General features: G+C 31.5%; 1 protein-coding gene and 1 pseudogene across 11 annotated transcripts in view; one reads left to right on the forward strand and one right to left on the reverse strand.

Moving 5' to 3' along the window:
- KIF21A (kinesin family member 21A) overlaps positions 1-20,288 on the reverse strand; it is a 150,425-nt gene that overhangs the window by 38,055 nt on the left and 92,082 nt on the right. For all 11 annotated transcript variants that reach the window (XM_074194842.1, XM_074194843.1, XM_074194845.1 and 8 more), the window contains 10 exons: positions 17,677-17,761; positions 17,125-17,242; positions 16,690-16,878; positions 15,466-15,665; positions 14,763-14,870; positions 11,251-11,319; positions 10,949-11,163; positions 10,267-10,420; positions 9,937-10,131; positions 1,545-1,646 (listed from right to left, as the gene is read on the reverse strand). In XM_074194842.1, coding sequence (XP_074050943.1) covers positions 1,545-1,646; positions 9,937-10,131; positions 10,267-10,420; positions 10,949-11,163; positions 11,251-11,319; positions 14,763-14,870; positions 15,466-15,665; positions 16,690-16,878; positions 17,125-17,242; positions 17,677-17,761 — 1,435 coding nt within the window. The remainder of the gene's footprint in view (positions 1-1,544; positions 1,647-9,936; positions 10,132-10,266; positions 10,421-10,948; positions 11,164-11,250; positions 11,320-14,762; positions 14,871-15,465; positions 15,666-16,689; positions 16,879-17,124; positions 17,243-17,676; positions 17,762-20,288) is intronic.
- LOC141493455 (putative ribosome biogenesis protein RLP24 pseudogene) lies at positions 504-1,280 on the forward strand (annotated as a pseudogene).

Below are 20,288 nucleotides of genomic sequence, written 5' to 3' on the forward strand. Positions count from 1 at the left end.
TCTCCAAATGTTATCACAAAGAATTAGACACAATTAATCAACAAAATGAATTCATCTAAGTCCAATGATGTGAAAATAAGAACCATTCCTGAACTGCTAAATAGTCAAAGGATAAGACCAATAGGCAGTCATAAGGGCAAAAAATTTTGAAAGACTCTGATTACCACAATGATCAGTCATAATTCCAGAGGACTCCTGATAAAATGTGTTACTTAACTTCTGATAGGAAAAAAAAGGGACTAAGAATTCACACTGAGAAATTTGGAGATAAATATCCAAAATGTGGGTATTTATTTGTCTTGACTATACCAGTTTGTAATGGAATTTTGTTTTTCTTTGTACTTCAATGGGGAAAGGAGGGAGAAGAAGGAGGGAGGCATATTAGAGATAAGGTGGAAAGAAGAGAAGGAAGATCATATGAAAAAAAATAAAATTTAATGTTAAAAAATCAGTTTGGTCTCAGGAACTCTGGTCTTCAGGAAAGGTGTCCGCCTGACTCCAAGATGCTCATCAAGAAGTGTTATTTCTGTTCCAGGCTGGTGTACCCAGGGCACGGCATGATGTTTGTCTGCAACGACTGTAAGGTTTTCAGATTTTGTAAATCTAAATGCCATAAAAACTTTAAAAAGAAGCGCAATCCTCGGAAGGTCAGATGGACTAAAGCCTTCCAAAAAGGCAGCTGGCAAAGAACTTACAGTGGATAATTCATTTGAATTTGAAAAACATAAAATGAGCCTGTCAAATACCAGAGAGAGCTATGGAATAAAACAGTTGATGCCATGAAGAGAGTAGAAGAGATCAAACAGAAACATCAAGCTAAATTTATAATGAACAGATCAAAGAAGAGCAAAGAACTACAGAAAGTTCAGGCCATCAACAAAGTCAAACAAAACATCCACCTTATTTGGGCACCTCTTGCTGGCAAAGAAAAGCAATTGGAAGAAAAAATGGTGCTCAAATTACAACAGTATGTGGACATAGAAGATGGTTCTTAGAAATCTCAAAATGTCCTGCAACCTTCACTTTGTATTTCCTCTAGAAATTATCTTGCAGAGTCTTGTACTCATGTCCATCAATGATTTATTTTTCACATAAGTTCAGTAAAATGAGAGATCATTAAAAATGTATCTCTTCCATATTGTTATCTATAAACTATCAAATTGTAAAGCTGTTAGAGTGGTTTCAAGGTTAAAACTGCATTGAATGGAAAGGCTTTTGAAAGTGGTAAAAGTGCTATTTGTAATTACAGAAGTGCATAGAAACAAATTGGCTATATCATTTGGATAATGACTCTAAGCATTTATCTAATGCTACAATTACATTGTGCTTTACAGTCACTGATGTATAAAATAAAATATTTCTTTTAAAAAAAATTAGTTTGACAAGTACATGAACACATTTTTATAGAACCAATGAATGCTATTGGTCATGGTAAATGTGTTTACCTATGTATTGGGCTGAAACTGACTAAAATATTCCAGGACAGTATGAATACTTAATACACTAGAAAAGTGTACTCACTAAATTATGTATTCATAATTTACCTTATTAATTCCCATTGACAGAAAATGGTCTAGAAGATATCGAGCTTCTGTAAGAGTACAAGCATTTATTACTGCTGTGACATCCAGGGCTTCTCCTTCTTCCTGAAGCAAAAACAAAATTGTGATCATTAATTTGAGCTAAACGAATTAACAACTATAAAATGAATGTTCCCTATGTTTCCTCAATGTTTTAACAATTAATTTATGCTAATGTAAATATTTTGACTTTTTTTAGTACCAAAGATACATGTAACTAAAAAAGTAAGTGGGCCCAGTAATTTAAAGTGTAAAAGATTCCAAGTTGTCCCAAAACAAACAAACAAACAAAAAACAACAAAAGGGAAGTCTCCAAACTGTTTGGGTAGGTCTTTTATAGAAAGTTTATAACAAAACATGGAAAAAAATTCACAATGGATGAGAAGATAGAGAAGGATGATGATCTCTATTAGAAGAAGGAGTACCCACACTGAAGAAATCATGAATCTTCCTAGTATCACATTTATTATTTGTAAGGCAAAAAAAAAGACAATTTGGAAAAGTATAAAATATAGTCTCTGCATTTAACATGTTTATGATACACTTACTTTCTTCCTGATAAAAGACCTTTGATAAACATCTAAATGTCCAGGTTTTATCATAGTTGAGAACTAGAACAAATAATGGTATCATTTTAGCAAATCTCCCCTCAAATGTTTTGAGTGTCATGAGTTATTCAACCAACTAAAATAAAAATCAAAATGCCACAGTATATATTGTAGGAAAATCAAAATATTGCATATGTAACAGGAAGACAAAGCAGTGGCATATTAAACAAAGGCTAGCTAAATATAAAGGGATGGATGTCTATTGTATAGTAAATAAACTGAAAGTCATTTCCAAGTGAGACAAGGTGATAGATGAGGTCACTAAGCAGGTGCTTCCTGAACTTTATTGCTGACCTTTGACTTCAAAGCTGTAAAGGTATGTAAGAGGGAAGGAGTTGTTAAATTGGAGAACACACAATGTCACTTGATAATTTGTCATGTCTGGTACTGAGTTGTTAAAAAATGAAAAATCACTCAAGTATTTAGAAATCAGTTTTCTGCACAAATTTGCTTCAACTTTTATACAAGATTAATTTTGAACTTCGCATGAATTAGGAAGCTTAAACAGATATATAGGTAAGCTTTTATATGCTAATTAATGCTAATTTCTAACATTCTTTTATGAGTCAAAAGCAAAAGAAGTTAGAACCAATAAAAAAGTTTTATCAGAAATTATCTGTCATGTCAGAAAGAAGTCATATAAAATTTCGAATGTTTTAAGTAACTTTTGGACTAAAAATTGGCAAAATTCATAAAGCTTTATTTTGTGAAATTAATGAAAGTCTTTTATAGGTCACTACTATTTCAATCAATCTGGGTAGTTTGACTTTTTATAAAGATTCATCCATTTCACTCAGGTTGTCAAATTTACTGGCATAATCTAGATTTAAATTATCTCTTTAATTTCCTCCTTATTGGTGATGAGCTTAGCCTTTTCATTTTTAATATTGGTAATTTGACATTCTACATTTTTATTAATTAGATTGACCAAAAGTTTATCTATTCTTTTGGCTTTTTAAAATAAAAACAACTCATAATTTTATTTATTAGATCAATGGTTTTCTTACTTTCAATTAATTAATTTTGATTTTCAGAATTTCTAATTTGGTATTTAATTGAGGATCTTTAATTTGTTCTTTATCTAGTTTTTTTAGTGGCATATTCAATTTATTGATCTCCTCTTTCTCTATTTCATTCATGTAAGCATTTGTAGATATGAGATTTCCCCTAAAAGCTGCGTTGGCTGCATCCCATAAATATTGGTATGATGAAATAGTTGATTATTTCTATGACTTGTTGTTTATCCATTCTTTCTTTAAAATTAAGTTATTTAGTTTCCAATTAATTTTTGGTTAAACTTCACATGGTCCTTTATTACATGTAATTTTTATTGCATCATGATTTGAGAAAAGCATGCATTTATTATTTCTGTCTTTCTGCATTTAATTGTAAGATTTTTATGCTCTGGTGCATGGTCAGTTTTGGCATGGGTGTCATGTACTACAGGGATAGAAAATATTCTTTTGTATCCCAATTCAATTTTCTCCTGGGGTCTATCACATCAAAGTTTTCTAATTTTTTATTTACTTTCTGAACTTCTTCTTGTTTATTTTGAGGTTAGATTTATCTCATTCTGAGAGAAGGAAGTTGAGGTCTCCATTGCTACAGTTTTTCTGCCTTTGTCTCCTTGTTCAGCTTCTCCTCTAAGAATCTGGATGTTATACCACTTGGTGCATCTGAGTTTAATCATTCTAGTTTGTAATCCAAGGTCTTTTGCTCTCCAAAATATCAAATTCCAGGTCCTTTGATCTTAATTCTGAAGCTGATAAGTTTTACATAATTCTTATTTTTGAATTTAAATTGCTTCTTTTTGGCTGCTTATAGAATTTTCTCCTTTATTTGAGAATTCTGAAATTTGGCTATGATAGTCCTTGGAATTTTTATCCTGGGGGTCTCTTTCTGAAGATGTTCTTATATATATATATTCTTTCAAGGACTATTTGGTCTTCTTGATCTAGTATATGAGGACAGATTCCCATAATAATTTCCTGAATGAGATTTTCCAGGGTTTTGTTTTGTTTTTGTTTTTTTTACCTAGGCTTTCTGGCAGACCAATAAATCATAAATTATCTCTCCTGGACCTGTTTTCTTGGTTTTTCCTAAAAGGTAATTTACATTTTCTTCAATTTTTTTCAGTCATTTGATTTTGTTTGATGGAATCTTAGTGTTTCCTAGATTCATTAGTTTCTATTTGTCCAATTCTAATTTTTAGGGTTTTGTTTTCTTCAATGAGCTTTTGTGCTTTCTTTTTCCAATTTGTTAATTTTACTTTTGATTGGGTTGTTTTCCCTTTGCATTTGGTTTATTTTACTTCTTTCTGAGCTGCATTCCCTTTCCAAGGGGCAATTTGACTTTTAGATCAGTTATATTCTTTTTTCAGTTGGTTATTTTTATTTTAAAGGAGATGATTTCTTTGGTCAATTTTTCATAATTTCTATGCATGGCTTTCATTTCTATTTTTCATTTATCCTCTTCCTCTCTTCTTTAGTTTTTAAAATCTTTTTTAAGTTCTTCTATGAGGTTTTGGATTTAAGTCCAATTCTTCAACTCTTCTCCAATTCTTCAACTCTTCTGAGACTTCCCATGTAGATAATTTGCCACTGTTTTCTTCTTCAAAGATGGCATTTTTATCATCTATATCTAAATAATAGCTTTCTGTGGTTAGCACTCTTCTTGTGTTTTGGTTCATTTTGATTTTTGAGTTCTTCTCCTAAGGTATAGGGAATATCATCCCAAGCTTTTTGTGCTGGGGGCTGGGATCTTATTCACTAGCTGATTGCTTGCCAAGATGTTGCCTATGCAGCCGGTATTTACTCCTTTATGCCCAGTTTCTGCCCATGCTGTGCTTTGTTCCCATCCCCTTTGTCTGGGGATAGGAACCCTCCCTGATGGCTTGCTAATCTAGTTGCTGGGACCTGGGTTGCTGTTGTTGGGATTTGGGTTGCACTCTGGCTAGATGCCTTCTGCTAGCTTTCCCCCCTTTTCTACCTAGCTAGGCTTTACTTCCCCTTTTCTCCCAAAGAGACTGACCCTCACTGAAGATCCTCCAAAATACAGTTGAAAACTTATATCAATATCTTTTTTATTCTTTTGGTGGGATCTATAGCTTTAATGTCTTTATACAGGTTTCATTTAACATTATGTAAAGAAAAGCTCCAGGAGCCTGCTAGCTTTATGCTGCCATCATGGTTCCATCCTGTAACCACTGAACTTTATCACTATTAATATAACTGGAAGGAGTTTAAATTGAAAGAGGTTGTGGATGTGAATTGATTATGACATATAAAAAATTAAAGATGATAAAGAAGATTACAGAAGGATAAAAGGTAGGGGAGAGACTGAAAAGGGTAAATTATCTAACCAAAAGAGGTGCAAAACAGCTACAGTGAAGGGGGAGGGGTAATGTTTAAACCTTACTTTCATCAGAATTAGCTCAGTTGGATGTAGAATTTTATCCTAACCTATAGGGAAGTAAAAAAGAATGGCAATAAGAGGAATAGTTGGAGAGGGGTACTGATAGAAGGGAGGATAGTTTGGAGGAGATAGTGGTCTTGTGAGAGAAAAGTAAGAGAAAGAGAATGATGACTAAAGAAGGAAAAAATAGTATAGAGGGAAATAATCAGTTAATAATCATAACTGTGAATGTAATTGGGATTAACTCATTCATAAAACAGATAGTAGTTTGGATCAAAAAAGAGAATACAACAATATATAATTTGCAAGAAACTTGTTTGAAACAAAGTGACATACAGAGTAAGGTAAAGGGCTGAAGCAAAATCTATCATGATTCAGCTTAAGTACAAAATGTCAGAAGTGATCATGATTGCACACCAAGTAAAAGCAAAAGGAGATCTAATTAAGAGTTACAGAATGAAATAGATAGTAAAACTATTCTTGAAGGGACCTAAACTTCCCCCTCTCAAAATAAAATACATCTAAGCAAATAATAAATAAGAAAGAAGTCAATAAGTTGAATAGAATTTTTAAAAAATTAGATGTGATAGACCTCTGAAGAAAATTGAATGGGAATACAAAGAATATACATGTTATCAAAAGTACATAGCACCTACCAAAAAACTAACTGTATTAGGGCATAAAACTCTCAAAACTAAATCCTGAAAAGCATTCCATTTCCATTAAATGCATCTTTTCCTGATCATGATACAATAAAAATTATAATCAATAAAAGGTCAATGGAAAGACAGAATGAAAATTAAATAATCAGTTTAAATAATCATATCAATAATAAAATGAACAGAATTATATAATCATTTCAATAGATGCAGAAAAAATCTTTGACAAAATACCACACCCATTCTTACTGAGAAAAACTAGAGCTCATAGAAATAAAAGGTCTATCCAATTATCTTAAAATGATAAGCAATATCTATCTAAAGGCATACCAGAGATAAGCTAGAAGTCTAAAGGGTAAGACAAATGATACCTTATTTTACTACCACTATCATTCAATATAGGCAATGAGGAAACAAAACTATCACTCTTTATAGATGGCATAATGGAAAGTGAACTAAAAAAGCTAGAAGAAATAATTAACACCTTTTAGCAAAGTTACATGATATAAAATAGACCCACATAAATCATCAATCTTCCTATATAAGCTCAACAAAGTCCAGCAGTAAGAGACAGCATGAGAAATGCCATTTAAAATAACTATAGATACTATAAAATACTCAGTAGTGTACCATACTCAGAAGTCTACCTGCCAACACAAACCTGGGAATAATATAAACACAATTACACAACACTTCTCATCGAAATAAAACCATATCTAAATAACTGGGAAAACGTTAATTAAACATTAATTAAGCAAAACAAGCCAATATAATAAATTAATCCACTTATTCAATGTCAAAATTATTTTATAAATCTATAAATAATTAATGAAATTCATCTGGAAGAACAAAAGGTCAAGAATATCAAGGAAATCAATGAAAAAATGTGAAAGTAGAATACTTAGTCCCACCAGATTTCAAATTGCATGATAAAACAGTAATCATCAGTATAAGAGAAAAGGCATACATATGCTGTAATAAATGACCATAATTATTTAGTGTTCAATAAATTCCCAAATCCAAGCTTTTGGGACAAAAACTCACTGTTTGACAAAAGCTACTGGGAAAATTAGAAAACAGTTTGGCAGAAACTAGAATAGAACAACACTTCACACTCTACAGGTACATGATTTATACATGAAGGGAGATTTTATTCAGAAATTTGGAGAGGAAAGGAGTAGTATACTTGTCAGATCTATGGATAAGGGAAGAATTTAGGACCAAAACAGAAATTCAGAGTATTACAAAAAAGTAAATGAATAATTCTTACTGTATAAAATTCAAATGTTTTCACACAACAAAATAAATGGAACCAAATTAAAAGGAAAAAAGAAAACTGGGGGGCAGGGTGCAATGGGGTAAAGGGAAATTTTACAGCAATTATCTCTGAGAAATGACTAATTTCTCAAATATATAGAGAACTGGGTCAAATTTATAAGAATATAAGTTATTCTCAATTGATAAATGGTCAAACAGTATTAAGAGGCAGTTTTCATAGGAAGAAAATAAAGCTATCTGTAGCTTCTTAATCATGATTGATTAGAGAAATGCTTAAAACAAGTCTCAGCTACCATCTCTTGCCTATACAGAGTAGATTGACTAATATATCAGAAAAGAAAAATGACAAAAAATCCATCAATAACTCCCAGGAAGAGACTCCAAAATAAAAACTCCAAGGAATATTATAGCCAAATTTTAGAAATTTCAGCTAAAAGAGAAAATACTTCAAGCAGTCAAAAAGAAGCAATTTAAATACTAGGAATCCACAGTTAAGATTACTCAGGATTTATCAGCTTCAACACTAAATGACTGGAATATAATATTCCAATGGGCAAACAAACTTGGATTAAAACCAAGAATTAACTACCCTGAAAAATTCAGCATATTCTTTCACAGGATAAGATGACCCTTTGAGGAAATAGAGGAGTTTCAAACTCACCTGATAAAAAGACCAAAACAGTATTTGTCTTAGGACAATTGAAAGGAACATATTTAGACAAAGGGTTTGGGTATGAATTGACTGTGATGTGATCAAACCTTTAGCTCTTGAGTGATTTTGCTTACCTGATACTTGAGCTCATGACAATTATATTTCTATAAATAATACTTGGCAAAGAGGCTGTAGAATAAATTGATTGTTTTGATGATGTATATGGCTCTTGGGAATTGTATTTCTAATGCAACAGTTGAACGGAGTGTGCTTTGGCAGGGGCTATGGGTATGAAGTGACTCTAAGGCAATGTTGCTCATCAATCATTCAATCAATCAATCAACCTTTGAGAACTGTACTTACATCAGGACAAATAAAAGGAACATATCTTGATTAGTTTATGGGTACAAGACAGGTTTAAAACAATTGAGTCATGAAAAGAAGAATTATACTAGGAGAATGTAAGGCATTAGAGAATAACACTCAGATCAATTAAAGAAGAGGGAGAGAAGGAAGGGTATGAGCACTGAATAAATCTTACTCTCAACAGATTTTGTGCAAAGAGGAAATAACATACATTCCCAATTGGGTTTAAAAATTTATTCTACCCTACAGGGAAATGGGGGAATGGGGGGGGAGCATGAAGGGAAAAGAAAGGAGGGTAAGGAACTGATAAAATGGAGGGTGAAAGTAAAAGTAAAGAAAAAATTAAAGTTAAAGTAAAAGGGGAAAGGGTTGGTACAAAAAAGAGCTAATACAGACAGCAATCAGAAGGAAAACATTGGTGAGAGGAGATAAGGGGACAGGAAAGTGAAAAGTATAAAGGAGGGAAGATAGTATGAAGGAAAATACAGAGTTAATAATCATAACTGTAAATATGAATCAGAATCAGATTTTTTCCATCTTTCTCATGATTTCCCCCCCCCATTAATTCTAATTCCTCTTTCACAACAAGACTAATATGGAAATATACTAAGCACCATTGTTCACATCCAACTTTTACCAGATTGTTCACTGTCATGGGGAGGGAGTGGGAATGGAGGATGGTAGAAGAATATGGAATTCATAAATTTGCAAATGGATGAATGTTAGAAACTACTTTTGCATATAATTGGAAAAACAAAATTAAAAAAAAATTAAGTAATCATGAGGGATGGGACTACAGAAAAACCTGGAAAGGCTTGCATGAACTGATGTTGAATGAAGTTAGCAGAACATAGTCCACACTAACAGCAACACTGTGTGGTGATCAATTATGATGGACTTGCTCTCAGCAGTACAATAATCAAAGACAATTCTAAAGGACAAGTGATAGAAAATACTATCCACATTCAGAGAAGGTACTTAGGAGTCTGAATGCAGCTCAAAGTTAATTGTTTTCAATTTTTAAAATTTGTGTTATGTATTATGATTTTGTCCTCTCATGTTTTCTTTTTTTCCCTTTTTGGTTTGATTCCTGTTTCACAAGATGATTAATATGGATATATATTTAACATAGTTATTATACATGAATACCTATATTAAACTACTTTCTATCAGGGGGAAGGAGGAGGGAAAGGAGGAAAGGAGAAAAATATGAAACTCAAAACCTTACAAAAAAGGATGGCTGAAAACTATTTTTGCATGTAGTTGGAAAAATAAATAAAATATTTTTCATTAATAAAAATAATTTTAAATTATGTTTGTTAATTTTAAAAATGTTTCACTGTTCCAAGTCATCAAGTTTTTTTTTTTAAATTACTGACCTTTGCTTCTTCCATCTGCATGATATTGGCTTGACAATCAGAAATACTATCATTGATGTAATCTATATTTGCATTTAGTGACTCCACCTCTTCACTGATGTTAAGGACATTTCTATCACTATCTCCATTATCCTTGATGAACTTTTCTTTTCTTTTTGAAAGTTTTTCTCTTCTTTTTGTGAGTTCTTCACGTTGCTATTGCCACAAAAATGGATATAAATGAAATATTCAAAAAAATCATCAGTTAAGAAAAAATTTGAAAAATACTTTTGTATTTGATCATAGAGTAATTTGAAAATAAGATCAAAATTGAACTGTTATAAGCCATACCTTCAGGAGTCTATTCATATCAGCCTCCATATTTGAAATTGTCATCCTTTGCATAATAATGTCTGTGACCCGGCGCTCTAGTAATTGCCATTTCATTCGGGCTGTCTTTGATGTGAATACTCGACTAGTCATTCCCTTTCTTTGGTATTTTTTTCTGTCAATATTTGTATAAAAAAATTTCAAAGCATAATTTTATAGAATACTGTTATACAACACAAGGTTTTTCATTTAATCAATCAACAAGAAGTAATTATGAGAGGCAGTGAGAAGACAAAGACAAAGATAAAGCTGTCCTCACCCTCAAGAAGTTAGCATTCTATCTGAACAGACAACATGCACATCCAGAATTTTAAATTTCCAAAGTATTTCAAGGTGGGGCAGAAGGCAGGAAAGGACAGAATGTGACACTTGAACTGAGCTTTAAAAAGAATTTGGAATTCTTAAGTATAGAGATGAGAAGGTAGTGAATTCCAGCTACAGAAGAGAGTCTCTGAAAAGGTATGGAGACAGGAGAGGGGAAATGAGGTGTGATATATGAGGAAAAGCAAGAAGGTTGGTCTGTTAGACTAAACCATGTGAGAAGAATACTAACGCATAAGGTTAGAAAGATGTGCTTAAGTATAACATATCAGGACAATATCTGAAAATAACTGTTTTAGGGACAAAAGAGAATTATTTTTACCTGGTACCATTCACTGGAATAATTGGTAATGCTTGAACTCTTGCAACTGGTATTTTCATTCTCTGTTGTATTACTGCCCTAGCTGAATCTGAATCTACAGAGGTTATGCTAGATCCTGAATCCTGAACAGGGACATCAGGTGAGCTCAGTTTCCTTGCAACCTTTCCAGCTACTTTATCTGACATGGGTCGTACTTGACGACGAAGAGCTGTAACCTAAAAGAGAATAGATGGAACTCATTAACTTGACCTGAGATAGTATAAAATTTATTATAAAGTTTCCAAAAAATCTTATAACTATACCTCTTCTGTTTTACGACGAAGAACAACTTCTTGGTTTCTCTTTTGAGCTTCCAGAAGTCTGAGTTGATGCTATAAATAATATTAAAGAAGTCAGACTAGTAAAAGGGTATTAATTCTTACTCTGTTCTATCCTCTACCTATTTAAAGAAAATATGATATAGTACAGAAGAGCTGTCAAAACAAGCAATGCCCAGGTAACTTTGCAGCTCCTAAAGCTCCTAAGTGCTGCGCAAATCAAATTAATATATAATTGGGAAATATTTTTAAAAAAATTAAAAATATAACAAAACAGACATTACATTTTTTAAAAGTTAATAAATAGTCTGTAAAGATCTTTATGTAAACTGTAGTGATCCCATTTCTATTTGTGTTTGATACCACTGGTATAGAACAATGAGCAGAAGATTTGGATTCAAGTAGCTCAACACCATTGAGAATATTAGGAAATATGCAAATTACTTAATCTACATGAGATTCATTTTTCTAATCTATAAAACTAAATAATAACATTAAATTATCTTCTTTTCAGTCATGAGGATCAAATGAGATGATGTTTATCAAATGTTTTTTGGTCATAAAATCAGAGCAAATATAATCTATCATTATTTTTTCCATGCACCTTTTCTTATTTCCTTAAGAATGATATTCTATTTTTTATTTCCACCAATTTTTATTAGAGATGGTGTAACATAGTAGATAGAAAGCAGACCCTGAAGTCATGAAGATAATAATTATAAAGCTATACCACCAACATATATATATATATATATATATATATATATATATATATATATATATATATATAAAATGGTTGTATGTCCCTAGGCAAGTCATTTGATCTCTCAGTGACCCAAGTAAAATTATAGAGGAAGAAGAGTTACTAATTGGCATTGGGAAAGAAAGGTTCCTATCTAAGACTTCCTTATACTAATAAAACCACAGGACTGGATCTGCTCTTCATCCCTACCTAAATAATTAATAAATTCTCAGATACCCCATGAGTCAAGTTGCTGCTAAAATGTTTCATTGCAAATCAGCATATCAAATGAATAAAGCATGCTCTCTAAAAACATAATAATCTCTAATTGTATCAAGTGGCTGCAGGTGGCAGTACTTTGCTATTCTGGGATATGAATGAGAACATATAAATAGTAATACAATTATCAAAATTACAAGGAAGACGTCAAAGAAATCAATCAAAATAAATACTTCTAATAATGAAAAGGTACAGTGAAAAGTCTGATGAAACTGAATTCAAAAGAGAACTGAGTATGAATTACTTTTTCTTCATAAACTACCTGCATGACTAAAAGCAGGTCTGAAAATCTCAATTTTAGTTTCATCATCTGGTAATAGGGATAGAATACTCACCTAAGTAATGTTGTAAAGATCAACAGAAAAAGTTTACTTAAATTCAAAATATAAACTATGACTATTTTCAGTAACAGGTTCCTCCAAAATAAATGATCAATTCAAGAATCATCTCTTATTTTTTATCAGTGTTCAGTAGGTATTTTTTGGAAATATTAACTTGGCTAGAATTCTAAAAGAGATAGACTATGTCATTCCTGAATTTATTATTTAGGATGTTTTGCCAGTCTATTTTCAAGTATTCCAAATAATTTTTAAAATATGGTTACAGTACACTTGAGTGTTTGTTATGCTATACATAAGAGGTATAAAAGAATAGGGTAAAAAGTTTTGGACTAGCAGACTTGATCTCTGATCTAATCAAGGCATTGTCAAAAATTCTATATGTGCCTTGACAAGTCATTTTACTTCTCTTCTTCCAAGAAGGGACTAAATTAGATGATCTTTAAATGTTCTTTTAAAATTTACTGTGCATTTTAAAATGTCCACTAAATCTTTATTTATTTAACTTTCCAATTAACTGTATTGTTACTATTATGAGTCAGTACTATTAAGCTGAAACTTCTGGGGAACAGAAAAAGATAAAGAAATCATCAGACTCAAATTCAGTTTTTAGAAAACTTACCCTTACTTGCTTATAAAAAGTTTATTTCCAATGATTTTTGCTATTTTCTATTCTTTGTTTATAATGTTTTTGAATTTCTTGTTTTAGCTTGTTTCCAAATAGTAAATATTAACTGTAGAATTTATTTAATACATTATTAGAGTTCTCACTGAAGATGCTATTTTGGCATGCCTGGGTCATTTTATATTAGTGATATGAAATTTGGCTCAGAAAATATAAAAAAAAAGTCAGGATTTTTTGGAGTCCTGATTCTGTCACCTAATGCGCTAATTGTCCCTCCTAATTCTGTGTCATTGGCAAATCAGGTAAATGTGCCATCTTTGACTTGACCAAAATCATTAATAAAAATATTAAATAATATCAAATAGGATCTGAACAGATGCTAAGGCACTAGAGACTTCCTACCAAGTTAACATTGCACTATTCCCAACTATTTTTTGATTAAACCACTTCCAAATCAACCTAATTTTGATAGGCTCTCCTCTATCACTCTGTCCCTTCATCACAGGAAGTGTGGCACAGCAGTTGAAACCTCAGAATCAGAAAATCTAAGTTCACGTTCCTCTTCAGCTATTATAATGACAGTATGACCTTGGTCAAATCACTTAAATTCTCATTACTTCTACCAATACTCTAAGACTCTATATTATAAAACAACTAATAACTACATTTGTAGAAGGAATTTCTTCTCCAGAATATATCTAAAAAGAAGATCTAGATGAAGAAAAAAAAGATGACAAAACATATAAAATGTAAATATACAAACCATTGGCTTAAAAAAAAAAGACTTCTTTCCCAAACCTCTCTCTCTCTGTCTGCCCATAAGTACATTTTTATTCTCTGAAATTATCTTCATAATGATGCATTCTTCAGGGAGGGTTCACAGAATCACATATGTAGTCCAATATATTTAGCTGAACAGAAATTCCCTACTGACAAATGATCAAGCAGCCCTGTCATTTGAAAACCTCCTAGAGTGCTAACAAGCTATAGAGGCAGTTCATTTATCTTTAGAAAACTATTGGGGGGGGGGGGGTTTGCCCTAAGCCAAAATATGCCTCTCTGAAACTTCTATAAGTTTGCTAAAGTTGAGGTGAATGAAGAGAGAGAAAAACGTCCAGTGAGAAATCTTTCTCTGACAAGTAATTTTCTTGAAGCATTAGAAAGTTCTGTTTAGAATATCTAATAACTTACTTTTTGTGTAACTTTGGGCAAGACACTTACTCTCCCTGGGCCTCAGTTTCTTCATCTGTAAAATAATGGTGTTGACTAGGTTCCTAAGGACTTGTCAAAGTCTGGATCAACGATTCTTTGAGCCTATGGTTTCTAAGGCTGTACTATTTATTACCTAGAGATAACTCAGTTTCTCTCACATCCTGGAATAATATGGTTAACTTTAATTCTTTCTCTTCACAGTCAAATTTATGCAAAGAATTTCCCTCTAACAATTTAGTAAATTAATTCAATATCTATAATAAATAGAATATTTGTGGGAAAGGTGAAATTTTAGACACACATCTCGTTTACGCTGATCCTTTTTAAGTTGTGCAATCTCTCTGTTTCTTCTAGATTCTGTCATTCTGGCTTTTTCTTGTTCTTCTTTCATTTGTTTCATTAGGCGCACCTATATAAATTAGAAGTAAATATATAAGAATCACAAGAAAGATTATTATATGTAATTGTAATGAACTGTACTGTATGTAATGTTCTGTATATAATTATCTTCAAAGGACAACATTTGCAATTTTGCTATGAATTTTAAATGACCAATTGCTTTCTGTTGGAGGAGGGCATGTGTATTTTTGTGCAAAATCTTATATATTCTATATTTCTAAAGTTCATGTACTAAGATTCCAAACTTGAATTTCTTAATTAATAGTTACACACACAAATATATTAATGTTAATGTTTCTATAGCTGTTCATGATTGATATTTTTAGGAAATGTACTGTTCTGTCTTCTTAAAAGCTAAGTAGTCTATCCACAGAACAAGTTAACTGAGATATTCAGGTATTTAAAAATTTAGAGGAAAAAATACATAAGAGACAAAATAAAAATTTCAATTGAATTTCAGCAGCTCTATAACACTAAAGATGAATACAGTCTAGAGGCAACTATTTCTTCATTTACAGAAACAAGTGACATTTGCAAGACTACTGTCTTCCAAATCCAAGTGATAGGTATTACCAAAAAAATCTCTCTGAAATAAAAATCAATACCTTTGTTTTTTTCATTTCCATCACATCCTGCTGTAATTTCTTCAATTGTTTTTCATACTGAGATTGATTTTTCAGCAAACGTGCATGTTCTTTTTGAGCTGTTTGGAGTCGCTGTAGCTCTTTGTTCATAGTCTGAAGCTTTTTCTCATACTCAGATCTAACTTTTTTTGCTTTTTCTTCTGAGCAAGATTCCACAGAGCCTAAATAGTCCAAAGATATTTGAATTTTCTCAATGTGAGCCTAGAAACTCCTCATTATATTTTGTAGGGACCATCTTCATCTTTGCCCCAGCTCTAATAGATGAGCTTTTGCCTAATTTTGTCAAGAAGCAGAATTTCAGGTAACTTCCTGACATTCTATGTAGCAAATCCCTACACTTAGACCGCCCCTTTCAGCCACCCATATGCACTGTTTTTCCTCAGAAGAATATAAGGTTCTTGCTTACTTGTCTTCATATTCTCAATGGCACAAGAATGCCCGGCACATAAGTGCTTAATTCATGCTCCTCCCTTTCTATCTCTCTGCCTCTGTGGTTTTCTCTCTCTCAAGCTAATTTATCTCTATGAGTTATGAGTTTTGACTTCATTAATTCACAAATCAAGATTTAAAGTGATTTTACCCAACAGAGAATATTTTCTAATAGACAATATTCTAAAAGAAAAGGTTGTTTCTCTTCTTGGAGGGAGCTAGATAGAGCTGGGGTTGAAAAAAATTGAATTCAAATCTGACTTCAAACACTTGCTAGCTATGTGATCCTGGGCTAGTCATTTAACTTAATCATTTGCTTCAGTTTTCTCAATTTTAAAATGAGGATAGAAATAGCACTTACCTCCTTGGATTGTGAGGATCAAAAGAGATAATATCTGTAAAGTTCTTAACACAAGGCTGACATATAACATATATCTAAAAAATACTTGTTCCCTCTTAATTCCCCATTCCATTACCCACAGTGATGTACCTGTAATTTTTTTAAAATTCTGGACAAAAAATATGCAAATAGGAAACAAAATATTAAAGGAAAATTAATTAAATAGCAATAAATAGTCTGAAAGTAATTATAGGGTCTTTAAAAATTACAAGCCTGAAAAAAGAAATTCAGTATAAAAAGATTAATTAATATTTTCAACATTTCTCATTGTTATTTTCTTTCTTCCATTAAAAGCAATAAATGCAAGATAAATTTGACAATGAGCTGTGAATATTTACTTAAAGTATAATTCTTACCTAGGTTTTGTAACACCTGGTCTCTTTCAAGTTGAGTGTCCCGAATTTTATGTTGTAACATCATTAACTTTTCTTCATATTGCTTTTTCAGTGTCTGTAGTCTTCTCTGGCTATTTTCTAGTTCATCAATCAGTTTTTGTTTTATTGCAATTTCACAAGTTATATGTGCTAAGTCTTCCTGATAATTGGCTATTTATAAAAGAAAAGAACAAAAATACTGAGAATGCACCCAAAAGATAACATAAAGTGTTTATGAAACACTGCCTATTTGGAGTATGAAAGAAAATCAATTCAATATCAGAAGAATCTCTTTCTTACAGAAAAATGAAAATATGAGTCAGTGATCAAAAAAGTTGCTTTTGTGGAAATGAGAAAACACAAGTTTCAACAAGTTTCGCAAATACATAAGGTATTAAGGGTAGGGAGGACAGGTACCTTTTTCATCTGACTCAGAATCAGATTCATCAGAGCTTTCACCAGCTTCAATGTTGTCTTCTTCCTCTTCTTCATCTTCTTCATCTTCCTCATGTTCACTTACTTCATGGTTTTCTTCCTATGTGGTAAAATGTTATGTCAAACTATTACTGGAAAAATTTTGGTTTCCTTATAAAAAGGTACTGTTAAATGAAAAAATATTACATTTATGAAAAAGGTAAAGAAAAAAATTGCATTTTTCTAAAATCTCAAAAAAGTTGAAATATTTTAAACAATAATGGTATATAAGATCACCTTTCCCCCGAAACAAAAGTTTATCCAAAACCATTCTAGTACTTCACAGAACTGGTCAGCGTACTTCCATAAAGATCAAATCCAAGATATTTCAATAACAGGAGGAAAAATTTCCTTAATAAATCTTAAATCAAAGCAATAATTTATATCAGTGTGCCACTTTAGACTATGGTTTTTAAAATGCTAAAAATGGTATCAGGAATTACAAGAAATAAAACCCAGGGATTAAAATTAAAATATTCATTTTTTCATACTCACTTCTATTTCATTATTTTCTCTCTCTGAAATGCCTTTTTCTTCTTTTCTCTCCTGTTCAGTGTCTGTATTTTCCTCTTTAACAATACTAAGATAAACATAGAGATATAGTATTAAAATAAAGATGTTAATAATTTCCCTCCTCCATCTAGTTTCAAAATAATACTCTACAACTATTTATGTGAACATAATCTCGTAAATCAGATCAGATGTTTAGGTAAAACGTTTCAATGTCTTATGCTTCCAGGAAGATGGAAAACACCATTCACTCAGTCCTGTGGTTATTTACTAATTCATTCCAAAAACAGAGGATGAGATTTTGTCCTGAAGCATAAGATGGCACAGTTAAGAATTGTCATAGCTATAATTTGCTAATCTAAAAGATTTTTTTCTCTTTTTCCTCCAAGGATGCATTTTTAAAAGCAAAATTAAATTATATAAGTAAATTATCATAACTAAAAACATGATACAATCTGTGTCTCCATTGATAGCTTAAGACTAAGCAGACTATTAAAACCAAACTCAATTGTGTTTTGATGAGTTTGCCCACATTGACCTAATTTACACAAGGGGTCAGTTTTCTCAGAGCAACAATGTTGAACTTTTTTTCTTTAGCCATCTCTACAGCACTTGACTATTATTTCTCCTTGTACTATGACTGCAGTAGCTATCTTTTGCATCACTATTTTGAAAATCCAGATTGGGCTTTGGATGGATATGAAAATCCAGGTAACTTCCTATAAAATTTATCACCCAATTGAATGCTTTCCTCTTCAGTCATTAAGGACCATCACCAATTTAAATATAGTCAGTCATCTTAGATAATTGCTTATTCCTGGACTAATCCAGTGCTGATCTTTACTGAATAAAGCTTTTAGATGATCAGAGACTCCTTCAAAGTGATCAGAGGCTCCTTCAAACTCCAGATAATGCAATAAACAATGACTCCTCCAGATAAATGGAGACATAACCTGAGGATGTGAAAAAAGTAATTGACATGTACATATTATAGAATTTATCAGGATAAACCATTTAAACAAAATGATTATTTCAAAGAACCAATATTTTGACCTTATAGCAAGAGTCTAATTCCTTCATTTTAGATATGAGGAAATCAAGTTCTTGAAAATTATAATGAGACTAGATGTAACAATGTATTTAGAAGCTATGACATTCTAAATTCCTAAGAATTAAATCTAAGAACAATCTAAGAAGACACTAATAATGAAGCTTCTAATATAAAAATTCCACTGTAATAAGTGAATAGCTTCCCAGGGTTTTGTAGAATTTTTTTAGATATTCTAATGCTTTCTAAAGTTTTCCCTCAAATACACAGATTTATTTTTAATGTTTAGAATGCTTAAAATACAAGTTTGATAAGATATAAAATCCTGAAGTGTTTGATAAATTAAAAATTATTAGGCTGTTATTTTTATCAAAGATAAGTAAATAAAAAATAAGTAGAAAATAAAGTGTGAACTAAAGCTTTTAATTTAAATTTGAAGGCAAAGAAAACAAGAAAGGAATACATTGTAGCAGTAATGCCATCTAGAAAGCAATATTACAGTTAAAAGTAGCATATAAAAATAAATTGGAAACTTATTTAAATAATACATACTCTGATATTAAAGGAAGCAATCAGTATACATATATATATATATGTGTGTGTCTCATATGTGTATATACACATATGAGACATTTGGGAAAATAATGAGTGAAATTCAATGAACCTTCACTTGTTCCTGGATTTCTCACATTTCTCACTCTTTAAATAGTTGTCTACCTTCAAAGAATTCCTGGTGATATTATAGCTTTTGTAAAACACTACAAAAACAAATTTGATGTATGATGAAGATGTTCCATTTTTATGTTTTTTTCATAAATGAACCAGTAACTCATGTAAATTATGCAATTTATTATATGCATAAAAACAAGGTTGATTATAGAAATTCTGTATTCAAAACAAAGTGAATTTGTGTATGTGTGCATGCTCAGGTACCCATTCATCTTATTTAAATAAGGATTAACATATCTCATAAATTTCAGGGTCAGGATGATGATGAGTAGAATCAGGAACCTAAAAGTTAGCTGCAAATAAAGGAACTAGGTCATATAGGAACATGTAAAAACTGGCATAGAAGAAAGTAAGGTTCTATTAAGAAAGAAATGATAGGGATACCAAGAAAATTATGTTCTGACAAAAAGAAGGCAAAAAACAAACTGAGCTGATTTAATTACTGTTATCAACTAACGATAATATAAAGATTTGGTCTGAAGCAAAATAGATGCCACTTGGAATCTATTTTGTAAAATAAAAAATTATGTGTGTAATATACTGAATGCTTCTCTTCTCTTATTTATGTATAGGAACTCCTGATCTTTTACCATTATAGATTCCTTTTTGAAAAATCTGAAAAGGAAGTTAAACTCACTCACTTAAATACCAAGCGAAATGTCATTACCTCAATATGTCATTGGTAACAACTATATACTTGAGACTTGAAACAAAGAGATAAAACAGATAGCAGTGGGGAAAATAAGAAATCTGATGTTCTTAAAGTATCTATCTCCTTGAATATATTTCCCTCTAGTCCTCACTAATCCAACCCAACTCC

This window comes from Macrotis lagotis, chromosome 7, assembly GCF_037893015.1.
Source record: "Macrotis lagotis isolate mMagLag1 chromosome 7, bilby.v1.9.chrom.fasta, whole genome shotgun sequence".
NCBI classification, from domain to species: domain Eukaryota; kingdom Metazoa; phylum Chordata; class Mammalia; order Peramelemorphia; family Peramelidae; genus Macrotis; species Macrotis lagotis.